Source organism: Fusarium phalaenopsidis (genome assembly GCF_050370095.1).
Source record: "Fusarium phalaenopsidis strain FUZ10S chromosome Unknown contig_32282, whole genome shotgun sequence".
Taxonomy (NCBI): domain Eukaryota; kingdom Fungi; phylum Ascomycota; class Sordariomycetes; order Hypocreales; family Nectriaceae; genus Fusarium; species Fusarium phalaenopsidis.
The window spans coordinates 232,377-260,266 of record NW_028145415.1 but is presented as its reverse complement, the minus strand read 5'-3'; the positions used below and the strand labels follow the sequence as shown (position 1 = coordinate 260,266).

Sequence of the window (27,890 nt, the reverse complement as noted above, 5' to 3'; positions counted from 1 at the left end):
ATTGGCTCAGAAACGCATGAACTAATCTAATCAAAAGGGAATTATTACATAAATCTATCATAAGTAATCTAAGACTTATGATGATTGTCCTGTCATTTCCTCGTTCTTACGCCAAATATCCCCGAGCCTTGACTTTTTCAATACTAATGAAGCAAGATCGCCTAAGCTACTGCTCGTGAGCAGCTCCAAGATCTGCAGATGTGCCTGTAGTTCCTTGGTTATCCAGTTCCGAAGCTCGATGGCGTTGAGAGAATCCAAGCCAAATGCCGTCACAGGAGCATTCCCTTGGTGAGACTGCAGGACTTCGGGCGGTAGCATGAGGATTGCACCGAGCTTGTCGCGTAGACCGATTGTCACAATCCCTTGAGCGTCTTCCCTGGTAGCCGCTCGCTGAACCTCTTGGGCGATGGTCAGAGATGCCGATGCTGGGAGGTCGCTTGCGTCTTGCGACTTGATGATTGCGGCGTGGCGGAGATGGACGAATCTTCCATCGGAAGCGTAATAGGGCAGAGATGTTCCGTCGCTAAAGTCGAGCCCTGTCACGCACTGCTCATTGCCCATGACACCGATCTTGCCGTTGATGGCCTGCTCCAGAAGAGCAAGGACCTCGGACTCGTCGACCGTGGAGCCTGAGAGGTTCTTGAGCACCTGTGCTTGTTTGGCCGAGTTCTCTGCTAAATAGCCGACGCCCGAGACAGCTCCCAGGTTCAAACATGTCGCTGGGAGGCCGCTGCGCAGGCGATGTTGAGTGAATGCGTCGAGGTAGGTGTTGGCAGCCGAATACGCAGCTTGACCTCTGTTGCCCACGATGCCGGCTACAGAGGAGAGCACCACGAAAAAGTCCAAGGGAGTATTGAGCAGGGTCTTGTGGAAGTTCCATGCGCCGTACACCTTGGACCGGACCACAAGGTCGTAGTCTTCAAATGTCATCTTCTCGAACAAAACATCCTATGGCGTGTTAGCTGGGGTCAACATTTGAATCCATCGATCACTTACTCTAAGCACCATTGCAGCGTGGATGACGCCGCGAACAGGAGGTAATGTCCGCGCTGACTCTTCCACGAGAGCCCCGACGCTCTTCTCATCGGAAACATCACAAGCCCGCAGGTAGATATTGGCACCCTGAGTTCTGGCGTATTCTGATAGCTGGCCAAGCTCTCCAGTCACTCTTGAAGTGCGCGACAGGAGCACGATGTGTCGAGCACCCAGCTGAATCATCCGTCTGGCCATGGAGCGGCCGATGCCGCCAGTGCCGCCAATGATGAAGTAAGTAGCCTCCGCTTGAAGCAAGTCAGAGCTTCTTTGGGGATGCGTAGCCTGATATTGTTAGCAGTTGAACCGTCAATGAGGAAACATGCGCCTACCTTGACTCTCTCGCCAGGCCGGGGGCTGACAATGACCTTGCCAGAAGTCTTTCCGCTCTGGAGCTTGCGCAATGCAGTCTCGACTTCGGAAATCCCAACCGTGATGATAGGCCCGACGGGTTTCACCACATCTTCGGCCAACAGATTCATGACGGACGTTAGCACGCGCTTCATAATCCTGGGTCGCTCGGCAGCCACAAGTGTGAGGTCGACGGAGCTAAAAGTGCAGTTGTACTCAAACTTGCTCATCTCCAGCCTCGTGTTAGATGTGATGTCTCTCTTGCCAATCTCGACAAAACGTCCAAAGTGGGACAGGCATTCCCAGGTCTCGCGGAGGAGATCACCAGCGAGGGAGTTGATGACCACATCGACACCCTCGCCGTTGGTGGCCTCTCGGATCGCGGGTCCAAAGTCGGTGTTGCGACTGTAGAAGATATGGTCTTCGGGGATACCGTATGTGTCAACCAGCAACTTCTTCTTCTCGGCGCTGCCAACAGTTGCGTAGATCTCGGCCCCGATCATCTGGGCGAGTTGAACCGCGGCTTGGCCGACACCACCTGACGCGGCGTGGATGAGGATCCGCTCACCGGGCTGCAGGTGGGCGAGGTTGACAATGCCGTAGTAGGCAGTGCTGTAGACAACGGGGATGGAGGCGGCTGTCTCAAAGCTCATGTCCTCGGGGATGATGGCGGCACTGGTCGCAGGGCATCTGGCGAACGTGCTGTATGCACCCAGCGACATGGCGCAGACCCTGTCGCCGACCGACAGTGATGTCACCTCTGAGCCTACCTTGCTGACAGTGCCACTGCATTCGACACCGAGGTATGGGCTGCTGACTTGGCCCATGGCAATCACCACGTCCTTGAAGTTCATGCCAGTGGCGGCTACCTTGATCTCGATCTCATCTTCCGCCAGAGGAAGCTCAATATCGTCCTTGAAGTACAAAGAGTCGAGCGCTCCATATGTGCCGACAGCCACCTTGATTCGACGTCCAGGCTGATCGAACTCCTGCAGATACGGAGCCGAGTCCTGCGTCTCGCGGAAAATGGCGACGTTCATGTCTTCGGACTCGACGACGCGGGGCACCACAAGCTGGCCATCCTCTTCAGCGAACTCAAAGTCAACGGGCGTGTCATCTTGTGGCTTAACAAGTGAAGTCGTCAGCGCCTCAAAAATGAGTTCCGCCCGACCATAGGCATTGAGCTTCGAGTTGGGGTCCAGGTCTAGAAGCGCGGCTGTCTTGCTTGCCTCGGAGCGCACTGATCGGAGCAGGCCTTGAGCCATGTTGTTCTCGGGCTTCTCGGCGTAGCGATAGCCACCTGCACTCACCCAAAGCAGGGAGGAGGACGTGAGAAGAAGCTTTTGCAAGCGATTAAAGGTGTCAGCCGACAGCCCATGGAGTAGCGGGCCATCAAGCTCAGCCAGACAGATGTATGGGACCGCTGAAGGCTCAACCTTGGAGAAGGGAACAATGGTAGGCTTGGATCCGGTATGAAGGTCAGCGAGATTCACCAACGCCCTGACGAGCGGGTCCCCTTCGTCCTTGTCAGAGATGATGACGATAGGCTCCGCAAGGAAGTTCTTGTCGAGCGTGAAACGCAGAGAATGCGTGTCGGCCGGTTGGCCATCCTGGCTGGCACTGTCCTGGCTACTGGCAGGTGTACCGACGGACCTGGGGCTGTCGCTAAGATCTTCGCTCGACGATGAGCAAACCGTGTTGTTGCTGCAGCGACGAGGAGCCATTTCAAGGCTCTTCTCACTTCGGGGGCTTTCCAGGTCGAGAGGGTTTAGTTGCTCCCACTGGATCTTGTAGCACAATTGGCGAGGGACTTGCTCTTGTCCCATGTCGCCGTTTACAGGAGTCATCCGGAAACCGTCCATCTTCAGTAGAGGCTCGGTGCTGTGCTCAGTGTTCCAGACATCGACGTAGAAGTCGACAGGTCCAAGGCTGGCAGGATTGGGTTTGCCGTGAGCAACAACCTGGACTTGCTGGCCTGTCGAACCTGGGAGATTGCTGCTGATCTCAAGCTCCTTGATGGCGGTAGGCATGAAGAGAGACTTCATCTCGCCTCGTCCAGCGCCAAATATGGCCAACGTCAGCTGAACAAACAAGTCTGTGAATGCTGCTGGTAGGATCGAGGGAGTCTCGTGGTTGAAGGGCATACTCGAGGCTGTGTCGGGTACGGTGACACCGCTGGTAGAGTACTCTCCCGACACCTTGAGACCACCTGAGGGCTGTAGCTGGAACAAAGGTCCGTACTCGGCACCAAAGCCCTCAAGTTCAGAGTAGAAGTCTTGGGTGGGCAGCTCGCCGCCGTGGATGTTATCGGCCGCAGTCTTGCGTGCACGAGCACCATGTGTGCTACCCTGGCTGACGGCGTTGGAGGTGTCTTGCTTTCGAATAGCCACAAGTCCTGTGCAGTGTTCCAACCAACCCCTGCTAGAGTTCCAAGAGGCGATCCGGAACTCGTCCCAGTCAGAGGATTGAGCGCGGGTGCCTTCAGCGTACGATCGCAGTGTCACAACCGTCTCATACTCGGAGCTGTCGTCAAGCACAAATGCCTTGGACGAATAGATCTCGCGAAGTCGGTATCCAAGGATTTGCTCAGCGGGGATACCGCGCAGACCAGCACGTTGCATGGAAGCCTCCACTGCCATGCAGAGGTAAGCCGCCAAAGGCATTGTCGTCAGCGACTGCATCTTGTGATGCTTCAACCACGGCACGTCATCGACAGTAATGACATTGCGCCATGTGGGATCCAACTCGCTGTAGCTATCTTCGAGTGTGCCCAGTAGATCGTGGCGAGGGAATGGCTTGAGGCGATGCTGCTTGCTGGAGCGAGACTCGAACCAGTACTTCCGGTCTGCCCACGGGTATGGGGCAAAGTCAGCGACCAAGGAAGGCTTCTGGGCACCGCCATCATCCTCGTTGATAGCGCTGAAGTTGACAGGGTAGCCCTTGACAAAAAGAGCGCCGGCAAGCTTGAGCGCTGTGGTCGTGGCGTGTTGGTTGCGCACAAGTGCCGACTGGTACTTGACACTAGAGGCTTGGCTGCTGATGCCCTTGAGAATCTGCTTGATAGGACCCTCCAAGGCTGAGTGCGGTCCAATTTCGACAACCATGTCAGGCTGACCGTCTTCGTAGAGCTCCTTCAAAGCCGACGAGAAAAGGACTGGCTTGGTGAGGTTGTCAACCCAGTAGGATGGGCCAAGAGCGACAGTTGAGTCGAGCTTGTTGCCATTCAGGGAAGAGTAGAAAGCAACGCCGTCGCAATCTTGGCTCACGGTGTTGCTGATCGAAGCCATGTAGTCATCAGCGACGAGCTGCATGTGCGGTGAGTGGTAAGCCACATCAACACGCAGCTTACGGTTGAAGATGCTGCGATTCTCGAGCTCAACAGCAAGCTTATCGATGGCATCCTCGTCTCCAGATACCGTGACGGAAGAGGGCGAGTTTTCACACGCCACGACGATGGAGGTGAGACCAAGAGACTGGATTAGGTCTTTCACCTCGGCTGGGCCAGCACCGACAGCGATCATGGAGCCCCGGAGATCCGGGAACTTGGCCTTCATCTTCTGAGCGGCCTGGCCGCGGTGGTAAGCAGCAGCCATAGCAGCCTCGAGAGTGATAGCACCGGTGGCAAAGGCAGCTCCAATCTCACCACTAGAGTGGCCGACCACCATTGAAGGCTTGATGCCCCAGGACTCAAGCAAGGCTGTTAGGCCCAGCTGAACCGCCGTACAGATAGGTTGGCTGATGTGTGCTTTTCCGATCTGCGACTCGTCTTTGCTCTTGTTTAGCTCCTCGATCAGAGAGAAACTGGCACCCATTCTCTTCAAGCAGTCGTCGGCAGCGTTGACTGTGTCAGCAAAGATGCGATGGCTACTCAGCAGCTCACGGCCCATGCCAGCCCACTGCGCTCCTTGGCCGGTGTAAACGAAAGCAAGCTTGGGAACCTTGGCAGCTCTACTTGGCAGGGCGTCAATGCCATTGAGTGACAAGGCGAGCTCATCGAGAGATGTTGCTGCGAGGGCAGTTCGCCACTGTAGATGAGACCGACGCTCGCCTAGCGTGTAGGCAATGTCTCGAATGAGGCGCTTCTGGAAGACTTCGGGATGTTGCTCGATGTAGACACCAAGTTGCGACGCCAGGCGCTTGAGTGCCCCCTCATCGTGAGCGGACAAGACAAAGAGCTTGGGACGCTGATTCTTGGACTCAACCGGCAGATCCAAAGGAGAAACAGGCGGGCGTTCCAGAACAGCATGTGCGTTGGACCCTCCGAAGCCAAAGTTGTTGATGCTGATATACCGCTTGTTCTTTGGCCAAGGACGGATGTTGATAGGAACCTTCATGTTCCACTGATCCAAGGGGATGCTGGGGTTCGCCTTTTCAAAGTTGACATTAGGCAGGATGAAGCCCTTCTCGAGCATCAGAGTCGCCTTAATGATGGATGCAATGCCGCTAGCATTTTCAAGGTGTCCGACGTTTGTCTTGACGGACCCTACGTAGAGAGGAAAACGCTTGGTGCGGCCGTTGCCGAAGACGCGAGAGAGGGCGCCGACTTCGATGGGATCACCCACTTTTGTTCCCGTGCCGTGGGCTTCGATGAAGCCGACGTCTTCGGGATTGATGCCTGCCCTGGCGTAAACATCACGCATGAGACGCTCCTGAGCCTCGCCGTTTGGCGTTGAGATGCCTAAGGGGGTGTAAGTGTGGTGTGCTTCGAAACTTTTGCGAGTTTACTTACCAACAGTCTTTCCATCTTGGCTTGTGCCAGTGTTGACAATGACTGAACGGATCTTGTCATTGTCCTTCAGAGCCTGGTCAAGAGGCTTCAGAAGGAGGGCCCCGACGCCCTCACCACGGGCGAAGCCAGACTTGGCTCGCTCATCGAAGGCAAAGGTCCTTCCATGCTCATTTAAGATACTTGATTGGTTAGCATCATGTATAAAGACTTGTGGTGAATAAGAACAATGTGTCTCACCCTAGCATCGACATGGAGATGTAATCATCCGGTTGGAGGTGCAGGTTGGCAGCAGCCACAATGGCCTGCTCGGATTCGCCAGACCTAATACTTTGCACAGCCTGATGCAGAGCATACAGGCTCGATGAGCATGCGGTGTCTATCGATGAACAGGGGCCATGAAAGTCGAAGTAGTAAGACAAACGGCCCGCTTGGATGGATTGGTGATTACCAGTGGCATCAAACATTGGTACTCTGTTCACATCACGTAGAGTACCCATGCGATAGTCTGACAAGGCACCACCAACAAAGACGCCAATGTTGCGGCCAGCGATTGTCTCCTTGGGGACACCAGCATTCTCAAGTGCCTCGTATGTGCACTCGAGTAGCTGCCGTTGTTGCGGGTCTATAACAAGACATGTTAGGACATATGCAAGACATTTTGGGGGTACTTGAGAATATTGTCTCACCCATGGCCAAGGCTTCCTGCTCTGTGATGTTAAAAAACGGAGCATCGAACCGCGACAGGTCCTGATTCATAAAGTAACCCCCCTTGGCGTTGATGCACCCCTTCTTCTGAGGGTTCGGGTGGTGAAAGGCTCCCATGGAGAACCTGTCTTCTGGTATCTCTCGCCAGCCGCTTCGTGACCGAGACAGGAGTGTCCAGAAGTCTTCGGGGTTAGACACGTCGCCGGACAGCCGGCAGGACATGCCGACTATGGCGATGGGCGCTAGCTGGGGCTCTTGGTTGGCTGCCATTGTGGTGTGTGGATTTGAAGTTGAAAGATGCTACGAGAAGCCCAGGAGCTGTGCGAAATAGTTGGGTTGACAGATATCGGAACAAGTGAAGCAAAAGCAAAGGAAGGAAATCAATGCAGCTATATCGTTTTTTTACCCTTGCGCTACCATGACCGAACTCAGCTTCTGCTATTCAATATTCGCCGGTCTCATCGTTTTTGATAAACCGCCTTAATGGAAACATCAAGCCAAGACTCCCCTGGATTGCACTGGCGCGCTGGGATTCCGTTTCTCATCCATCAAGTCAAGGATGTACTGCTACCTCTACTGCATGTAGACAAGAGCATCGTGTGCCAAGAGATAGGGGGAGCAGATCACTTCCCTTGGTCCAGATACAGACTCGACCTAGATACGGAACCGAATCCTATGTATCTGTTACACCGAGACCCTTTCGATCATGGCGTCGATACCCTGGCCCTTTGCATCGGCAGTTGATCTCGCCGTTCACAGCTTAGCTATAGATGATGCGATGGGATGGCATGCGATAGTTTATGAATCGTTTCTCGACTGCTTTCGCCCACTTTCCGACGCCTTTCGGCTCTTCTTGGTTCCGAACTATGTATGGTCCAAAGAGACAGGGGCAAGAGTTATTGGTGTTTGGAAAAGGCCGAGATCTACGACACGCCCCCACCTAGCGTAGATTGCTACGTTGATAGTCGACGTCGATCATCACGGCATGTCTTGGATTCATATGCGCATTCGGTTTAGGCCGAGGCTTGATCAGATCATCTTTCACCATTTTTGGTAATCGAATTAATTTCCCTTGGCCGTGACTCCATGAGTCCGCGGGGGCTCTATCTCAACTTTCATTTCACACATGGACTGACGACCTGCAGTACCGAACTTGCAGTGCCGAGCCGAATAAGAGCCAATGCTAGTGTGTACTGACCGTGGGGTTAATTGGGAGCCTATCTTCCGGCTTGTTCCGTCACTTACACGTTTGCGTATGCCTCCCACCCCCAGAGACAGCTGTCAGATGTGACCAGGGGCATCCCGCCACACCGAGTCGGTGAACTTTTGTCTTGTCATCGTCGCATCACCTGATGGTACACATACAGTTGCATCCTCATCCCGTCTCGCTCCCTCGTGCGTGCGGTAAGACCTCCAGGCGAGTCAGGTCGTATGTTTGCAAGTCACCTTTACTGCATCTAGATATGGATATGAATGCATTCCATTATTATCTGACGGCGAGATCATCTGCCTAACTCAATCTAGAAAATCACCCCGCCCTTCCCCAACGGTTTGGCAACCCCTCAATTGTTCCCAACCTTGACTATCGTATCAGTGATAGCCGTAGCCAGCTCGTTGATGGTTATCGTATCCCTCGGCAGAGTGTGACCCTTGCCGTGATCAAAGAGGACCGCGGTATCCTCGTCACACATGCCGTAGAGCGCCATGGCGCCCTGGATGTATGGATCATTGCATCCGACGACATGGCACGTGGGAATATCGATGATGTCCTCGCACTCGTCTGCCAGTAGGCACTCGACGCGATTGTCATCGGTCAGGCGCATAGGAGGCCAGCCGGCGAAGAAGATGGCAGCCTATCTGGACATGAGTCTTGGATCATGATACACACTGATTACTGACCTTGATGCGACGGGGAATCCCCTTTTCTTCAAATCGTCGGCGTTCTTCAAGCACCAAGCTCGCAGCGGTGGTGGCTCCCTCCGAGTAGCCTAGGATTCCCTGTATACCAGTCCATCAGCCCTTGATCTTGACCTCGGACATCAATGCCATCTAGAACCATACATCAATCTCGGGGTCTTGGTCAATAATCTCAAGCAGCCTGTCGAGGGCGCCGTGCGCAGCATCGAACGAAAACAGATTCTCTTCACCCAGCAGCTTCCGGATCGTGTCCTCAGGATTCATGCCTGTGGGGAAATCACGGATCTTGACCAAAATATCATCCAAGGCCCCGACGCCGTCATAATCCATGAAGCGGAAGAGCGGAGGAGCACCGAAGTAGTCCTCAAACCCAGGCGGCGGTACCGCTCTGTATCCGCCGTCAATCCATTTGAACGTGCTAGATCCAGAACTCTGCACTACGTCGGTGAATGGACCAAGCTGGGTTTTGAAGTTCTGCAGGCAATAGTCAGTGATGTGATGATACCTAAGCGGCGAGTGGTGAGTATGGACTTACAGCGGCGCTCCCATAGGAGCCGTGGAGGCAGAGAAACTTCATCGTGAGAAGAGGTGGCCAGTAAGTCGATACTTCTCCAGGAAGACCTCTTACTTTTCTCTCCTCTTAACACTTCTGATCTGCCTGCTAGTTGATTGAGTTCACACCGTCCTCCGGTGAAAGCGGTGGTCCCAAACAGGGTGGTTGCAGCGATAATCGGAATCTGCCATTCAATAGTTCGACCCACATGGTCTCAATGGTCGATAACGTGTCTTAGATTGATTTCGTAGTCGGGAATTCACCGTGACATGCTTGAACGTGCCAGGTGCGAGAACGAATGCGACCAGTTTCCCTTGTCCTCTTCTTTTTGTGTTATCTATTGACGTGCATCCATATTCAGCGAAACCTCATCGTGTTCTTCAACCTCCGCAATCGTAACAGAACGAAAATGACAACTCAAAGCACCCCTGCAATCGGTGTACGCAAGGTCCTGATGCTCACAAACATTGAGCACGGCCAATCCAATGTCTTTCTCGCAACCGCGCAGGCCATCCTTATGGCCGATCCCGGTGTTGAGATCCATTTCGCCACGTTTCGTGGCCTTGAAGGGTCCGTCGCTGAGGTTTCAGAGTATGCCCGAAGATCTACACCAATGGCGAGACCCATCGTCTACCACAAAATTCAAGGCATCTCGGGCCGTCAAGGCCTTCAAAACTATATTGAGCGGCACAACATTCCAGCTCGGCCAGGATACTTTCCTGATTCCGTCTCCACTCCCCTCAGTTTCTCCGCAACTAAGCAGGCCATCAAGGACTTTCTTCCCGCATTCATACCCTACACTGGCGAGGAGATGGGGGACATCGTCACTTCAATTATCGGTATTTTCAAAGATGTGAACGCTGATCTTGTAGTGTTGGACCCGCTCATGCCTGCTGGGTTGACGGTTGTGTGGCATTTGCACGTCAAATACATGATTCTGAGTCCCAACACCATCAAGGACTTTGCCGCGTCTGAGCAGCCACGTGGCGTAAGATTCTGGAAGTATCCCGCGTATGTATTAAACCTTCCCCTATACCAATCAACAACTGATGGGTTGGTAGACTGTTCACTGGATATTCTTACCCCGTGCCGTGGCACCTCATCCCTCTCAATATCTATGTTCTGTTCTACATGGCCTATCTCTGGATCACATCCCGTCAAAGAAAAGAGATTACCGCTCACTTGAAAGACAACCTCGGCATCCATCTCAAGACAGTGATCGATCTCCAGCGCAGCAGACCTAACTACCTGAAGATTGCCGTCGGTTTTCTGCCGGAGCTCGACTTTGAGGGAATACTACCTGATAATATCCTACCTTGTGGCCCCATCCTTCGAAGCGCGTCGCCAATTGAGGAATCGCACCCTGAGCTGGGGAATTGGCTAGCCCAGGGGCCGACTGTGTACATCAACCTTGGTTCCATGTGTCAGATTGACGAGCAGCAAATGATTGAAATGGCACGTGCTATTAAGAATGTCATTGAAGAGTTTCAGATGTCATTGAAACGCCCCCTTCAAGTGTTGTGGAAGTTGAAAACTCATACGGGCATCAATGCACAGAAGAACGCCAAGATGATGGACATTCTTGGGCAGGATATAGTCAAAGATAAAGTTAGAATCGTTGACTGGGTCGTCGCTGAGCCCATTTCGATTCTACAAACAGGCAATGTCGTGTGTGCGGTGCACCATGGAGGCGCTAACTCATTCAATGAAGCAGTTATGTATGTCACCCTTTTCTCTTTTTCGAATATCATGGACTAATTTCCATAGCACTGGGACCCCCCAAGTCGTCCTTCCCCAATGGACAGACTGCTATGACTTTGCCCAGCGTGTCGAGATGCTCGGCATTGGGCAGCTTGGGAACAGGAAAACGAAGCCCAGGTGGGCAGCCAAGGACCTCGGCCATTCATTGATTGATGTAATCATGGGTAAAGATTCCGAGACAATCAAGAAAAAGGCAGAAGATTTGGCGAGGTTGTGCAAGGATGCTGGGGAAGGCAGAGAAGTCGCAGCCAAATTCATCCTGGAGGAGATGGCGGCTAAGCGTGACCTTTCAGTGTCTGCCTAGTTGAGGACGAGGAGCCATGTACCAAGATAGGTAGGAATAAATTGTGTTTTTCATCTTTTTTTATGGAAGAAGAGCATGCATTGACGTCATTTAAACAAAGAGCGTGCTCGCCTGTTGAATTAGCCTCACGCAGTCATGAACCAGTGGTGGGCTTTGAACGACAACCTGGTTGTTTAGAAGGCTGACGGATCTCGGGTAGCAAAAAACCAAAGAGATTGAGTAAAATACATCACAAATGAGAGCTAAGTCCACTTAGGGTAGGAGATTTGCTGGAGCACACGAAGTTGAAAGTGGAAGATCTAGGGTAGATAACATCAACGGTCGGGTTGAGATCCTTGGACAATTTGTTATCATTGTTATCGGTAACGACGTATCAGTAGATCAAAGCCAAGATCAAAGATAGAAACACCCGGGTGCATGTGGGCTCAACGGTTCGCATCATCACACCACTCGCTTGAGGCTCATGATCTGAGGGCCCGCCAAGTTAGAAGCCGAACACCGAGATCCACAGTCGAGCCACTTTTCCTCCGATATGGTTTTGAGCAATAATCATAGTGGTATGAGGCTCTGCTGTCATTTGAGTCAACCTAGACAACACGTGGGCGTAGATGGGTCAGATGTAGGTTCGGTGATACTTAACTTGGTAGGGTGGCCGGTGACGACAATCGCATCAAGGTCATGGGGGTTTGTATCACATTCGGGAAAATTGATGGTAATTTCTGTTCCCTGTTGAGCTGAGATGCGGAAAGAGGCCCAGTGAGGGAAATATCTGGTCTCTGCAGAATGCTGCGGGAGCCAAGCCGCAATGCGGACAAATGCCGCGTTTGGGGATCGTAAGCTGCAGTTGATGAAACAATTCGCTCACTAATGTTAGATCAGCAATAATCAGGCCCCAAGGCATTCAATTGTTCCTGTGAGTATTGGTGGTTGTAGCGGGTTGCGTCTATCCATCGAGATCATCAAGGTTCCCAGCAATTTTGAGTATATAATCGCCAGTTCCTCACATCCCGTCACCCCGCCAGCCTTATTCTCTCTACTATCCACGGACATTCACTCCCAGTCGGCACCGACGTTGCTTCCTCTCGATCGGGTCCGACTGTTGGTACCTAGATCCGCCACCACCAACAACCGTAGCATCCAATTCCCCCGCATTCCACCAAGGCTAGACAAGGATCATGCGTGTTTGAATCTCAAACATGTCGAATAAGAGTCCAAGATGATCCCGATCTTCACTGCACCCCGCACTTCATCTTCGGTCGAGCGGTTAGGTTAGTCAACGTAGACGGTAGATGAGAACAGGCAAAAAGGACAAGCAAAAGGGCCGTTCTGTTAGGCGACATTGCAGCGGGGGTTGGACGCCGTGTCACCGGTGGGTCTGACGCATTCAGTGGGATGATTATGAGCTCGGCCCGTATAAAGTCACACGGCGGAGCCGATTTATGACGAGTCAAACTTGCTTTTTTGAACCATGTCGAGGCTTGCTGCACCGACATTTAACAGGCTCTTCGCCAGGAACATCCGTGGGCCCATGTCCAGGAATCTGCAAACATCATTCTACTACAGCACAATGCGCGCGGCTAGATATTACGGAAAGGAAGACATTCGGGTTGAGAACATTCCCGAGCCGACGGTTGGGGCGGGTCAGATCAAGGTGAGCATGTAGATCAGGTATAGAGTCGGCCATTTCTAACTTGGATGGATAGATCGCCCCGGCCTTTGTTGGCATTTGCGGAACAGATCTCCACGAGTATCTCGGAGGACCCAACTTCTGTCCCACAACCGCTCATCCCGTCACCAAAGAGACCATCCCCGTCACGCTGGGCCATGAATTCTCGGGCATCATCTCAGAAGTCGGCCCTGGAGTAGAGGGCTTTGAAGTCGGTCAAGCGTGCGCTGTTCAGCCTACAATCTTTTGTGGACACTGCGCAGCATGTGATTCGCACTCCGAGAATGTGTGTCACGATGGAGGTTTCGTCGGATTGAGCGGGGGTGGTGGTGGATTGAGCGAAGCTGTCTGTGTAAACGCTACACACGTTTTCCCTCTGCCTAAGCACCTATCCCTTGAGATCGGAGCTCTTGTCGAACCTCTTTCTGTGTCATGGCATGCCATGAGCGCAGCGCCAGAAATCAACCCAGAGTCCAAGGTCGTCATCATCGGAGGTGGGCCAATAGGTTTGGCAATGATCCTGTGTCTTAAGGCCAAGGGTGTCAAGGATATTATCGTCTCCGAGGTTGCTGTTTCCCGACAAAACTTTGCCAAGGAGTTTGGCGCCTCCCTGGTGGTCAACCCCATCAAGGAGAATCTCAACGAAACTGTCCTGGGCTTGAGCGAGGGCAGGGGCGCTGATGTTGTCTTTGACTGCGCCGGAGTTCCTGCAAGGTGCGTTTTTGGCCCATACAACAATGTGGACTATTACTAACTGTCGCGTAGTGTCAAGAGTGCCTGCGAGGTCGTCAAGACCAAGGGCACCGTGGTCAACGTGGCCATCTGGGAAAAGGAAATCCATTTCAACCCCAACTGGATTACATGGAAGGAAAGTGCCTACAAGTCTGTCCTCGGCTACCAGCGAGAGGATTTCCAGGCAGTCATTGAGAATCTCGGCACAGGTGAGTTCATTTACTTCATGTTTCGTTCAGACCAGATGCTGACAATGCCAGGCGCCATTGAGCCTAGCCAAATGATCACACGAAAGATCAAGCTCGAGAACATTGTGGAGGACGGCATCAAGGCACTGATTAACGACAAGGATAACCAGGTCAAGGTTTTGGTTGATATTCATGATAAATGAGTGATGAGCAGTTAAGAGTAGCGCAGAGTGAAGGTGTAGAGTGTGGTTTTGGCACAGGCGTTGTTTGCGAGCGGGCAGATGGGGTTTTTGATTAGGTATTTGAATACGTCAAACATTTGAGTTTCAACACGAGGCATTCTAAGCCAATGTGAGTCTTTGCCTATCGAGACGCCGTTTGTATCAAGTCTCCTTTGTCCAGGGTGGAACAAAGTAGTAGACCAGGCCATGGATGATGCACGCAATACCGTCTCCCACCCTGCAACGTTCAGTCAGCTTCAACTTAGTTCAACCATAGGCCAAAGGAACTTGTGGGCTTACCAGTGTATCCAATGCCAAGTTGGAAACCTCGTCCCTACAAATGCCCCCATGCATCGAGCCGGGTTCAAACCAGCACCACCATATCCGTACCGCGTAAACGCGGTGGAAAAAGCCAAAGTTCCAGAAGCGAGTCCAACAAGGAAGGGAGCTAGGGTCGGCCCAACGATTTGAGCCTGCCGTGGGTCGAGACCAATGCCGAAGGCAAGGAATAGGAGAATGGTTGCCGACACCAGTTCGACGACAAAGATTTCTCTGACGGGAACGATATCAGGGTCCAGCCAGCATCCACCGACTTTAAACTCCCTGGTGCCGTAACTCGCCCTAACCAATAGCCCAGCCAATACACCTCCGCTAATTTGAGCACCAACGTACAATATTAAGCGTGGAAGGGAGCAGAGGCGGGCACAGAATGTTGCAAAGGTGATGAGAGGGTTGAAGTGAGCTCCCTGCTTGGGTCAGAATTTGACTGTCCGAAGAATATCAATATCCTTACCGAAACCGGCCCGAAAGACGAAATGAATAAAGAAACAAAAATGATGTTGGTGATTCCGCCTATCAGGGGGCCTATGAATGCGGCATTGTCAAAGTTGCCCAGCTGAGCTGTTGGCGGTGTGGGAAGCCGTGGTGGTGAGATGCCGATCCAGATAGTGATGTACGCCTGCATCAGTGTGCCTATAGTTGGTTAAAATGGATAATCTCGCGAGCAGCATGATCTCTCACCAATTCCCTCGATGAGAGCAGCTTTCCACAAATAGCGACTAAAGATTGGTCGGCAATCCAACAGCTCTCGAAATGACATGTGCGGTGTCGCATCTGGCTCTTTTTCCAACAACTTCTCATCCGCCGAGGTTCTTCGATCAACCGTAAACGCCTGATTTGCTCCTAGTCGGCCAGCGAAAGGGTGGCTATAGCTGCGATATCGTGGGGGCGTCGGCTCCGGGGAGCCCAGCTCAACCGGCGGCCGAGACTCGACGTCGCCATCGTAGCTTGTCGTCCGTGAGACGGGACCTGCCATTCTCATGATTGATTAGGTTAACTTCATAGCTTCACAAAATACCCTTGGCTAGTTTCTTCGATCAGTCGGTATATATATGACCCCCTCGCGGCGGCCGCCCTCGTGGATCATCATGATGACACATGTGCCGGTGTTTCCGATGTTCAAGGTTAATCGGGAATGGCGTCGTTTAGCAGGTGATTTCTTGGTCAAGTGCTCGAAGAAGCGGTGGGGGGTGGGCTTGCGAGCAACCCAACGGAAATAAAACAACCGTGATTAGCAGGTGATTATGTCAACGACGATTGGCCGTCTTACTGTCTCTGGCCAACAATGCGACGCTGGAGACCTTACCAATGCCGCTAGCGTGTCTTACACACAATTACAGAAGCTGACTTAATGGAGAGATAACCCACAACAGCTTAGCTATGAATAATGTATAAATAAGCCAACGGCACGTTTTGTTTATTTTGAAAGTTTAAGCGAGAGTACAAAGTTTAAGTGTACGTCGTCGTGGGTGATGATGCCGCCACCGAGTAGAAATGGCGGCCGAGACATTGCAATAATCGGCACCACAGCATGAGGCAAACATTCCAGCAATCTGAAGCTATCCTGGAGAATTGATTTTGCGGGAAGCCTTGCCTGATCAGTCTATACCCCGTGTGTAGATCAATACTGCAGCATGTTGGCCGCCTTGCTCAATCCAAGCAGCCGTGTGCTGTTGCTTTCTCAAGATCTCCCTCGAGCGTTGCCAAATCTTGTAGGACATGCCTTACTATCACCTGAAGACTTCATGGATACTTGAACCGCATAGTCCAAGAGTCAGGCATGACTTTGATGTTCGGCCATGGAGAAACTCCGAACGATGATTCCATTCAATCGCAAAAAGTCACTAGAAGAGAGCACATTAAGAGATGAAACTTCAGTACATTAAAAATGTGATTCTGTTTCTGTAGCTGATGCTACTGGGCGAGGGTTCAGCAAGCGGTTCACAATTTTTGGGGTCATAGATTTTGACGGTGTCCCAGGTCGAGGACAGAGTCTCTCTTTCGTCCGAGGGGATGGGGTCTTTCCACAACGTATTCGGTTTCCCATCGTCCTACATATGGGTAATCGGGTCAGCCTTGAGAGACTCATTGCCGTTCTTGTTATTGGCCTTCTTGGCCTGTCTATCTGTGGAAGTCTATCCGGCATAATGGTGAAGAACTTATTTGGAAACTTGTCACAACATGAAGCCCCAATGGCATAAATCACTTCAGCCTGCTGAGGCACTCTGAAACTTGATGACCAGAAGCTCAAAACACCATACGAGGCGATTAAACTAAAATACTGGCCAGATAGATAGTAATGCCACCCCGGTGAGGGTCTTATAGGTATCTCAAATCCAGAACGTGCCTCCACTGTCGTGGCGGTTGCCGGGTTAGAAATAATGAATACCATCTTATTCTCAGTGATTATTGTTCTTTCGTTTACTATCGCACAGTGCAAGACTCTGATTAGAGTAGTTAGTGTTGTTTCTATCGTTGACGACTATCAGCTCAGCTGCTATCAACACAGCCCTGTGCTACCTGAACACAAATAGCCCTAGGAGACACCAAGACAAACATTATCAATGTCTTCTCTCACGTCATACAAGTTGATATAAAATAAGACCTATGAATTAATACGATAGTTGACGAAAAGGTCCATAAGCGGCCGACCACCTTAGTAACAGAATGGCTCTCCCAGTGTCCGTATCTGGATGCCTTTCGCACCACCTTTCCGATCTGTAGCCTCAACTCAGAGCATCAATTGATGACAGTCCACCAATCATGAACTCTATGCCAAACCTATCCAAAAAACAAGTCCCCCCACGCTTTGACCACGGGAGTATGGCTTGTCTCGATAAGTCTCGCAGGTCGGCGCAGGGTCGTGAAGAAAGTGGGGCACTTCCGGGCAGATAGTATAGAAATAGAAGGTCACATTCGACTCAGGGGTAAGTCAGAGAATGGCATGCAAGGGACATGAGTTTCGATTTTAAATACGAGGTCCGTCCCTGTCTTTATCACACCAGCAGGCTCATTCTAGGAGACCCTTTTAATACAGAAAAAGCTTCTCGCATCATTGGCATGGGGGTCTCTACTGTGATAGTCGATGCATCACTATTGCAATCGAATGGATATCATCGCGTGATCAGGCCGTGGCGGCAGAAGCCAAGCGTCGTATTGAGTTGCCAAGACGGAAACCAATGCACGAAGGGTAAGGAGAAGATTTCCAAGCCCTTATCGAGTAACATTCTCCGGGGTAGTATGAGGGAACTTCTGTCGGCACATCATGCATTCCCACCCCTTGATACAGCTTTCCTCGAGATATATAAATACATAGTCTCTTTGCATTGAGCGTTGTGCTTTGATCTCGTTAGCGCCTAGGCGATCCAACCGCTGTCATTCATTATGCGCCTGTTTCACACTCTTTTAACTCTTTCGTGCGTTGCCAGCGCTCTGGCTCGCCATAACGCTCTTTTACGTCGTGACGGTGAAGATGCCGCTCCGGCCGTCAACGAAACTGATCTAGATCCTAAGCGATTCATCCTTGAGTTTGAAGATGTATGGCTTCTTCTTACCAAGCTGCCAAGACTACTGTATTAATGGATACTAGGGAACCAACTCCAAAGCCACTGCCGATAGACTGGCGGACCGTCCCGATGTCAAGCTTATCAAGGTCTTTAACAGCGACGTGTTCAAGGGTGCTTGTGTGGAGACCCCCAAAGACAATCTTGATACTCTCCAGGAGGAGGAATCTGTCATCAAGGCTTGGCAGGTCAAGAAAGTCACCTTGGCTCCCATGAAGCCGCTGCAAACGTTCGATAAAGAGGCTGCTGGCATCAACACATCTGTTCACCACATGACTGGGGTGGACAAGCTCCATGCTGACGGTGTCCTGGGCAAGGGTGCTGTTGTTGCGGTTGTTGACACAGGAGTTGCCTATAATCATCCCGCAGTAAGTGGAGATTGCTTTAAGGTTGAGGTACAGTCCGACTGACAATAGACAGCTTGGTGGAGGGTTTGGTCCTGGTTTCAAGATCGAAGGTGGATATGACTTTGTGGGCGATGGAGGTAAGAGCATGCCATTCAATAAGAGTAATGTTGAGCTAAAGAAATGGTGGCAGAATGGCCTGAAGATGAAGAGAAACAGCCTGACAAAGATCCCATGGACAACTTGGGCCACGGAACTCATGTTTCTGGCATCATCGCTGGGAAGAGCGATCTGTAAGTGAAACACATGTCACGCAATGTTATCTTTCAGAAGGCTAAGAATACCCAGGATTACCGGAGTTGCTCCCGATGCTACGCTCCGAGTGTACAAGGTATTCGGGAAAATGGACGCAACAACTGAGGATGTGTTGATCGACGCTTTCCTCAAGGCTTACGACGACGGGGTAGGTACCGGAGCGTTGAGTTGATGACATGGCTGACCAAGACTCGCAGGCCGATGTCATCACTGCCTCCATCGGTGGTCTCGGTGGCTGGTCCGAAAACGCATGGGCTGTAGTGGCTTCGAGAATCGTCGACCAGGGTGTAGTCGTCACCATCTCAGCAGGGAACGATGGCCAAGCCGGTCCCTTTGCCGCCAGCACCGGGTCCTCCGGCGCCCATGTCCTTGCCATTTCTTCCATCGACGGAGATGTCATTGCCATACCCTCCTTCAACGCGACCTTTGAGAATGGCGGAGATGCGGAGACGGTCAATGTGCCGTACATGCCAGCGGCTGAGTGGTACCCATCTGACGTCGACGGTTGGCCAGTTGTCCCAGTCGGCCTTGATACGACCGTCGCAGATGAGGCTTGTAGCCCACTGCCGGAAGACACTCGCAATTTCACCGGCTCAGTTGTACTCGTACGCCGAGGAGGATGCAACTTTTCGCAAAAGCAGCAAAACCTGGCTGCCCTTGGTGCAACGCATATTCTCATCTACACCAACGAGATGCCCATCGTAGCCCCTTCAGCTGTCTCCCAGGACGGAAGTATTGCTATGATTACTCGAGAGGCCGGCGCTGCCATCATCAAGTCCATCAAATCCGGCGGTAACGTCACTGCTGACTTTACCACTCCACCTATGAAGACTCTCACCGGAGTCGTCAATGAGGAGACGGGAGGCGCACCGAGCTACTTTACTAGCATTGGGGCGACCAACGACCTGTTCATCAAGCCCGACGTGGCCGCTCCGGGTGGTCATATCTTGTCGAGCTATTTGAACGATGAATACGCTGTTCTTAGCGGCACATCCATGGCTTGCCCATATGTCGCAGGTATCGCAGCGTTGTATATCAGCAAGCACGGCGGCCGCTCTACTCACGGGCCCGACTTTGCCAAGGACCTAGCCATGAGGATCATTTCATCCGGTGAGGCTGTTAAATGGCACGACGGAACCTCGGATAGTCCAGACTATGGATTCATGGCCTCGGTGGCTCAGGTGGGCACCGGCATCGTCAATGCTTCCAAGGTTCTTGAGTACAGTACCAGTCTCTCCTTTGTCAAGTTCGCTCTCAACGATACACGCCACTTCAACGAGGAGCACACTGTCGAAATTACCAATGGCGGAGACAAGGCCACGACTTATGGCTTCTCGGTTGAAAACTATGGCGGTTTTGATTCCATGAATACTGACCCTGAGACTTGGGGAACCCCACGAATGGCCTGGGGCGAAGAAGTGCTGGCTGCACCTCAGAATATGAACCCCCAGGTCGCTCTACCCGATGCAAAGTTAACCATCCAGCCTGGGGAGACCAAGTCTGCAAAAATCTCCTTCAAGACTCCTACTGGGCTGGATGGCTCCAAGTTGCCCCTGTATAGCGGTAAGATTGTCATCACTGGCAGCAACGGCGAATCTCTCGGAGTACCCTATATGGGTCTTGCATCCGACCTTGAAAAGGACGTTGGCGACATCTTTGAGTATCCTATCGGCTTTCCAGCCATGACTTCAACCCGCCAGGAGATCCCTATCGCGGAGAAGAGCAACTTTACCTTTGATCTGGACCCAGAGGTTCAGGACTTCCCCGCCGTATACTCACGCATCGGCTTTGGCACGCGAGAGCTGCGATGGGATATCTTTGATGATAGCTGGACCGAGGACAACTGGGAGTACCCTCCAGTGATCGGCAAGGCCGGCTACGTCGGGTCTGCGACGAGTTGGGCCAAGTTGTCTGGCAAGCAGTATTTCAACGCCAGCTCGGACGATGCCAATGATCTCATTGCGCTGCCGTTGCAGGATCTATCGCGTGACATTGTCGGAAGACTTGGAACTGAGCTTTGGTGGCTGGGTCGGTTGGCCAACGGAACTCAGATTGTAGAGGGACGATACAAGATGCGGTTCGCCGCCCTGAAGCCGTTTGCAGACCCACAAGCCTCGGAGGGTTGGGATGTCTTCAAGACTCCTGCATTTGACGTTTTGCCTCTTGAAGATTAAGCGGTGGATGTTTTAGCAACACAATCAACTCTTAGACCTCATTTGGGCTCCAAATATCATCACATGTGCTGGCATATCTATGGATAGGAGGCTCGTCCTAATCGTAGCCCCGCGAGGCAGCTTGAAGCATGGCGACACAGTGGTTGATTTGCCAAGACAGTCGTCGTGAGAGCTGAACGAAGCAGATATCGGGGGATCCGTATGACCCGGAAATGGCGGTCTTGGCGGTCTTGGCGGTCGGGTCCCGATAAGTAGGTTGAAGTTGAGCTGTTGAGCCACAATGGCAGGAAACCGGTAAAGTATGCTATCCAGGGTTACATGTTGATTAATCGTCTCATGGCGCCCAGCCGAACATTCATCTTTACAGCTGTCAGGCTTGGATCAAGGGTTGAAGAATTCCTGGGCGAGATTGTTAAGCGAGGCACGTCGAGGACTGCCGAGGCCACTCTGCGGGTAGATAAGCCATTGTAAGTGAACATGCACATGATCCTCAGCTTATAGCCGCGCTCAAGTTCCAGATGTCGCGAATATTTCGACAGTGTCTTACGATTGCCAACATTGCACTTCCTTGGCAAGTTCACATGTGCCTTTAAATCGTGGCCGATAAATGAAGTGTCAAGTTGGCTACCCCGGACCCAGCTGGAAATCAGAACATCTTGTCCCCCGCATTTTTGATATGCACCCTGCAGGGTATCCATGGAGGAGAGATTGCGTCATAGCATAATCCCATTCATGCTGGCGAATGGCGATGCGTTGTGGGAAGCACACGGGATTCGGGAGAGATCCGGTGGCGGAAAATAGGAACCGTGATAAGAAGCGGTGACTGGAAACTATTACTCAACCGCGAATTCTGTGTACAGATAATTGGCGGTTTATCGAAGAATAGGGACTTGGCATCTGCCGAGACTGCAGAAAGCTACAAGTCGCTATGGTGATGTGACTCTTGATGATAGGTAGGCTAGGGCTCATAAGACGCACCCGGGAATCTAGGATCTGGCTGTCGCGGGACAATCTGAGACATTCTATGAAACAATGACGAGGAGACAGGGCAAGGAGGCCATCACGTCTCACGGCCTCAGATGCCAAAAGGTGCGTGGGATGCCTCCTCATTTACCTACCCACGCTACCTGCCGGCAAGTTCCCCGTTAGATTTGACAGCCAGATTAAACACGGCACTATCGATGCAAACACAGCCCCTGCCACGTGGACTGAAGCCTAACAGTCTCCTATTTGCTCGACGGTTCAAATCCCTGACTCCTATTTCATTCCGCCCGCTCGATCGATGGCTTGTTGGCGCGGAAGCCGTGGCTTTTTCTATGCATGGACAGATAAGCTTACTGCTACTTCAGGTAACTTTAATGGCACCCTTGTTTTATCTTATCACCCGGGGGAACCAATAGTGGCCGCCTGAGATAACGGTGAGGTGGTGTTGCAACCCGGCATTCGACAAGGGGACAGGCCAATACGCGTCCCCCTCCCTTGGCCCGTTATCTACGCCATCTCCAATCCTCCAACCACATGGCCCGGCTCGTAGATAACAGATCTACGCCACCGCCCAGACAACAAAGTTATCTTAGGCCCAGATCAGGGACTGGGTTCTGACTGATCCCGGTTATCAGGAAAGACATCCTATCGCATAAAATTAGCGCAGCCACCGTCTTGTACCCAAAACCCCGTCATGTTCATAGCTATTCCTCAACCGGCGATGGCTCTGACCGCCCTGCCCCACGTGCCAGAGGGTCATAGTGAAGTCATCACGGCTGTGATCTTGAGGAGGTAAACACATCGCATTTGAAGCTCAATTTCAACGCTTTGAGACGAAATTTTCGAGAAGAAGAGTATTATTCCTGCGATTCCCATAGAAAATATACCTAAATCGAAGAGATGCCGCTCTCACGAGCCCGCCGGCAGTCCCGACGAGGTCCTCAATCGCTGCCAGCTACACAAGAGGAATCAGAGATACCGCCCACCTACCCTCGCGATCCAAGCACGCAGCCGGCCGAGTCACAGCTTCATAATAGTCGGGGCTGGCATTGGACTGACGAGCAGACGTTATACTTCCTTCAGAAGCTCCTAGAGGCTCGTCGAGACGGCGAATTAAATATGAATAAAGTCATGCCATACCGACGTATATTAGAGAGCTTTATTCCCGGCTTCCAAGAGAGATGGGGGTCTAATATGTGGGGATATGAGACGTTGAAGAATAAGCTGAGGAATCTAAAGGGATTCTGGCGTGTTTTTCGTGATGCTGCTGACCTCTCGGGCACGGAGTATGACGAAGATACTGGGCGGCTTTATATGAGTCGGTCTAACGCCAAGAAGATCAGGGATAGGAATCCTCATCATAGGAATAAAGTCATTAGCGACGGACTTCTTATCGGTCCTTATATCTCCTTTGATTCATGGGGGGAGATCTTCTCAGATGACCCGCCGGCAGGTCGTCTTATCACCGCAGCGACAGACGAGCGGGCATGGGGAGGGCACGCATGAAGTGCGGCAGAAGCTCAAGATTCGGATGCCCTGATGGCCGACGATGATGAAGAAGAGGAGGAGGAGGAGGAGGACGAAATTGAAGTTAATATTGAAGAGGAGGCAGGGAATAGACTGAATAGTCTGCCGCAGAGTCAGCCACAGAGTCAACTTCCTAATTCCTTGCAACTTCCCGACTCTCTGCTCGAAGGAGGGGATTCATAACCGATTCCTGCGTCGCCTCGCACGTCTCATACGCCGGCAATAAGGTTAACTCCTTCTTCCACACGCCTGCGAGAGCGGCAACGTACCGCTATCTCTGAGTATCACACACAGACTTCATCATCGTCAAGGAAGAAGTCGAAGGGCCAGGGCACGATCACAGCGGAGGAGTTAAAGGAGCTTCTTCATGAGGATTCTGCGAGGCGCCTTTCCGTCACATCACGGGCAGCCAGGTCAGAGGATCTAGAGAGGGCTGTCAGCAACTGCTTGGAGGTTATTGGAGAAGCATACGGTATACCTTATGCCGTGAGGGCGATCGCGATGTTCAAAGAAGTGAGGAATGCGGTGATATGGAATGCGCTTGGTTCAGTGGAGGTGAAGAAGGCCTGGGTTGAGAGCCAAATTGGCCCGGCAGAATAAGGCTGTGAATAAGGCTATATGGTTACTGTGATTTAAAGATGAAGCTATGTAGTGTTATACCTGCTAAGGGGGATTTTCCTATATAAATTGACCTTAATTTAGGTGCCTTATTACTAACTTCAATAGAGCTATCACAGACCTGATTTTGCAGCTTCAAATTACCCCTCACCGCCTTCAGCCTCGCTGCGGCCCCTCACTCTATTCACTTTCCTCACCTCCTTCACTTTCCTCGCTCTCGCCGCTGCCGCGTATCTCAACAGCTTCCTCTTCTCCTTCTTCTCTTCTTATTCTCAATGCTTCATTATATCTCTGCCAAGTCGCTCTCGCGATCGCCGTACGTAATCCACGGGATGTCTGAGCCGGCACGAAGTCATCCGCGCGCCTCTTGGCTGCCTCCATCGCTGCCCGAGCGTGAGGGAAGTGATTCAGGTATGTCTGCAGATCAAGATCACGCTCATTGGGCTCGAGGCCGTCTCCTAAGATGAAATTCCACAGACCGGTGACCGCAAGGATAATACGCTGTTGATCCCGAATATCATATTCTGCGGCGCTATGCCTCACGATCTTAAACTTCCTTTTCACTCGACCAAAGATCTGCTCCATGATGACTCGAAGCTGGGCGTGACGAAGGTTATATATCTCCTTTTTATTCTATGGCCGTCGATCAGTAGCTTCCCAGTCTTTGAGATGGTATCTAGTCCTCGGGAAGGGAATTAGGATGCCTCGACTAGAGCCAAACCCGGCATCAGCTATGAAGAAGCGTGCTGAGGGGATTCGCAGGTCAACAGTCTTTGCAATCCGGATCAGTGAGGAGTCGTTGATAGAACCCTCGGCGCCCACAAGCACATATACGAAGAATCCCTCGAAGTTAACTGCTGCGAGGATATTCTGTGATATGTTGTTTTTCCTGGACCAATATCTCTTCTGATGCTTCCGGGGCACATAGGCAGGTATATAACAACCATCTATAGCTCCAACGGCGCCATTAAACGCAGTCATTTTCGGGGATAACTCCACGAAAGCCGATAGATTAAGAAGATGACTTGTTGGCTGCATAACAAAGCGTATATGCAGTCGGCGAAGAGGTTCGAGGAGTTCATGGAAGATATTCGAGACGGTTCCTTGGCTGACACAGAAGCGAAAAGCAGTATTCCTCTGCGGCTCCCCATACGCGAAGATCCATAGCAGGATCATTAACTTCTGCTCGAGGGATATCTGCCTACTATCACGAGCAGAAGTATTAATCCTCAACCACCGGCAGAGGTCTCGAAATAGGGCTTGTGGCATACGGAATAGGTGCTTCAACATATCATCATCCCCCTCGAGCAGCCACGAGGCATAGTCTCTTGCAAGATGATGATTAGTACGGGGGCGGCGGCGTCGGCGGCCTCGCCAGCTTGGTCTCTCTTCTCCAATAACTCCAAAGAAGCGTAACAGGATGAGAACCCTGTGGCGGTTGGCGATGACTTCATCTTCTTCTATGAAGTAGCGCAGAAGGTCCTCATTCTCGAGGAGGCCGTCGCCATCGATCAGGTTCGCAATTTCCTTATTTCCCTCGTCTTCAACCGACATTATTGACAGTTATCAGGAGTTATGAATCGCCTTGTTTCACCCCCTCACGAGTATATCAATTTGAGTCACGAAAATCGGTATGATCTACATCCCCATTGCCGTCACGGGCAACCCGAAGCTCCCGGCTAGCTTGGTACATGAAGGTGGCGGTGTTTATGTGCAGCTATGCAATTGAGACAGTCAATTCTTATATCCCCCGCTGGAATTGGTGCCAAATTGAGCAAAGCGCGTCCCCTCATTCATTTACACCGAAAACCTGATGACAGGGATCTCCCAGATTGCTGACCCTGATCAGGGCCTTAGCTCTGCAGCCGCTTATCTCGGATGAATTAACCAGATGCGGACAAAATACGAGGTGAGGATGAAACACCAAGGTGAAGATCAATCAGTGCTGATAGAGGCATCATCTGTTAAATAGGAGCCGAGGCTCACCGAACATGATTCCTACACTGCCAGCTTGACAGGATCTTCCCTAGGTTAACCCTTAGACAATGAGTTCGACGATTACTCCCGTCACCGAGTGGCCCGACTACAATGTCGATCCCACTGGTGGTAGCCCCGTGACTCATGATCTCAATGCCCCATACGACAAGGTACGGCAGCAATCGGTGAAGTGCAACGTTTTACAGTAGAGACTAATTTCCGTGACTTATGCAGGGAGATTTGTGCTGGTTGCTCGTCTGCACAATTCTCTGCTGGCAGATCACTCCCGCCATCGGCTTCCTCTATGCGGGAATGCACCGCCGAAAGGCGGCCTTGACCATGGTCCTCCAGTCCCTGTTTTGCTCGTGCGCGTGCGGTATTCAGTTCTGGATCTATGGATATTCGCTATACCAGTCGAGGACTACGAACCCTATCTGGGGAGACCTGTCGCTTGCTGCGTTTCACAATGTCCTTGCGCAGCCATCCATGGCCAACTCTGATGTCCCCGAGATTCTATGTACGCCACCATGTGGACCTGGGATATGGACAAACCGTTGACTTGTTTAGATGCCGCCTTTGGCTTCACTTTCGTTTCCGCTACCGCCATGATCTTGGCCGGAGCCATGCTCGAGCGTGGCCGTCTCCTCCCCAGCATGGTCTTCTTGCTCTGCTGGACCACATTCGTCTACTACATGTAGGTCTTCCATCGCGCAACAACACGAGTTCCCGCTAACCTCGACATCAGCCTCGCATACTGGGAGTGGAACCCCAGCGGTTGGCTTTACAAGCTCGGCCTCTACGATTTCGCCGGATCCGGTCCCGTCCACATCGCCAGCGGCTTCGGCGCCCTCGCCTGGTCCATGATGCTCGGCCCCCGACTCTCCGAGTCCACCACGACGGATCGCAAGAAGGCGGTTCACTACAAGCCGCACAACCCTCTTCTCATGTGCATCGGCACCGTGTTTATCTGGTTCGGATGGTTCGCTTTCAACGGTGCTAGCACTGCCAACCTGAGTCTTCGATCTATCTACGTTGTGGTTAACACCAATTTTGCCGCTTGCGGTGGTGGTGTTGGTTGGGTCCTTCTCGACTACTTGTTCACTCGCAAGTTCAGCCTGGTCGGTTTCTGCTCCGGCATCATTTCCGGTCTCGTTGGCATTACTCCTGCTGCTGGTTTCAGTATGTCTTCTCCTTCTCAAGTGTCGGTGTCTTGACTTCGCAATGCTAACTGGTAACTTACAGCTCCCGTGTATGTCGCTTCCCTTATTGGCCTCATCACATCCACCTTCTGCTACTTCACTGTTAAGTACAAGTATCTTATCGGAATTGACGACGGCCTTGATATCTTCGCCATCCATGGTGTCGGAGGAGTTATCGGCGACATCCTCACCGGTCTCTTTGCCGCCCAGTTCGTCCCAGCTCTCGATGGTGTTTCTGGTGATGCATATGCTGGTGGATGGTGGGAGCACCAATGGCGACAGCTTGGACTTCAGCTTGCCGGTGCCGTGACCTGCGCGGCCTGGTCCTTCTGCATCTCGTGCCTTCTGCTGTTTATCATCAACAAGATCCCCGGTCTGCACATCCGTGCCAGTGAGGAGCATGAGATTCGTGGACTTGACTTCAAGTACCTTAGCGACGTGGATTGGGAGGATCACTACATGAATGGTGGACTTACTCCCACGGAGGGTGTCTCAGGAGGGTCTACTTCGTCTCAGAGGGTTGTTGAGGAGACGGATGTGGAGAAGAAGGTTGATTGAGGATCACCTAGGGTTTGGGGGGAGGGGAGAAGGAACTAAGAATGATGCGAAGCCAATATTTTCTAATACAATTTACAATACCTATTTAATCGTCTGCCATTCCCCCCTCACCATTGCCACCGGAACTGCTGTC

The 27,890-nt window shown here is 51.9% G+C and overlaps 6 protein-coding genes across 6 annotated transcripts; 4 read left to right on the top strand and 2 right to left on the bottom strand.

Annotated features, from left to right (window-relative positions):
- Positions 1–75: 75 nt before the first annotated feature.
- On the bottom strand, positions 76–7,087 carry LRP88_01838 (type I polyketide synthase; the record flags this gene model as incomplete). Its single annotated transcript, XM_083238511.1, has 6 exons — positions 76–948; positions 997–1,317; positions 1,365–6,061; positions 6,113–6,291; positions 6,350–6,734; positions 6,799–7,087. 6 exons carry the CDS (start codon positions 7,085–7,087, stop codon positions 76–78), a joined length of 6,744 nt encoding a protein of 2,247 aa, XP_083105619.1.
- Positions 7,088–8,379: 1,292 nt separating this feature from the next.
- LRP88_01837 (uncharacterized protein) lies at positions 8,380–9,311 on the bottom strand (the record flags this gene model as incomplete). Its single annotated transcript, XM_083238510.1, has 3 exons — positions 8,380–8,670; positions 8,879–9,208; positions 9,270–9,311. The coding sequence occupies 3 exons, from the start codon at positions 9,309–9,311 to the stop codon at positions 8,380–8,382; spliced, it is 663 nt and encodes a 220-aa protein (XP_083105618.1).
- A 385-nt stretch (positions 9,312–9,696) lies between these two features.
- Positions 9,697–11,352, top strand: LRP88_01836 (glycosyltransferase; the record flags this gene model as incomplete). The annotated part of the gene is made up of 3 exons (XM_083238509.1): positions 9,697–10,298; positions 10,349–11,005; positions 11,055–11,352. 3 exons carry the CDS (start codon positions 9,697–9,699, stop codon positions 11,350–11,352), a joined length of 1,557 nt encoding a protein of 518 aa, XP_083105617.1.
- A 1,528-nt stretch (positions 11,353–12,880) lies between these two features.
- On the top strand, positions 12,881–14,141 carry LRP88_01835 (chaperonin 10-like protein; the record flags this gene model as incomplete). Its single annotated transcript, XM_083238508.1, has 4 exons — positions 12,881–13,003; positions 13,056–13,732; positions 13,784–13,959; positions 14,011–14,141. The coding sequence occupies 4 exons, from the start codon at positions 12,881–12,883 to the stop codon at positions 14,139–14,141; spliced, it is 1,107 nt and encodes a 368-aa protein (XP_083105616.1).
- Positions 14,142–17,882: 3,741 nt separating this feature from the next.
- LRP88_01834 (uncharacterized protein) lies at positions 17,883–20,894 on the top strand (the record flags this gene model as incomplete). Its single annotated transcript, XM_083238507.1, has 6 exons — positions 17,883–18,035; positions 18,088–18,429; positions 18,482–18,545; positions 18,599–18,698; positions 18,754–18,868; positions 18,918–20,894. The coding sequence occupies 6 exons, from the start codon at positions 17,883–17,885 to the stop codon at positions 20,892–20,894; spliced, it is 2,751 nt and encodes a 916-aa protein (XP_083105615.1).
- A 5,174-nt stretch (positions 20,895–26,068) lies between these two features.
- Positions 26,069–27,757, top strand: LRP88_01833 (ammonium transporter AmtB-like domain-containing protein; the record flags this gene model as incomplete). The annotated part of the gene is made up of 5 exons (XM_083238506.1): positions 26,069–26,170; positions 26,235–26,517; positions 26,568–26,694; positions 26,746–27,179; positions 27,243–27,757. 5 exons carry the CDS (start codon positions 26,069–26,071, stop codon positions 27,755–27,757), a joined length of 1,461 nt encoding a protein of 486 aa, XP_083105614.1.
- Positions 27,758–27,890: the final 133 nt, after the last annotated feature.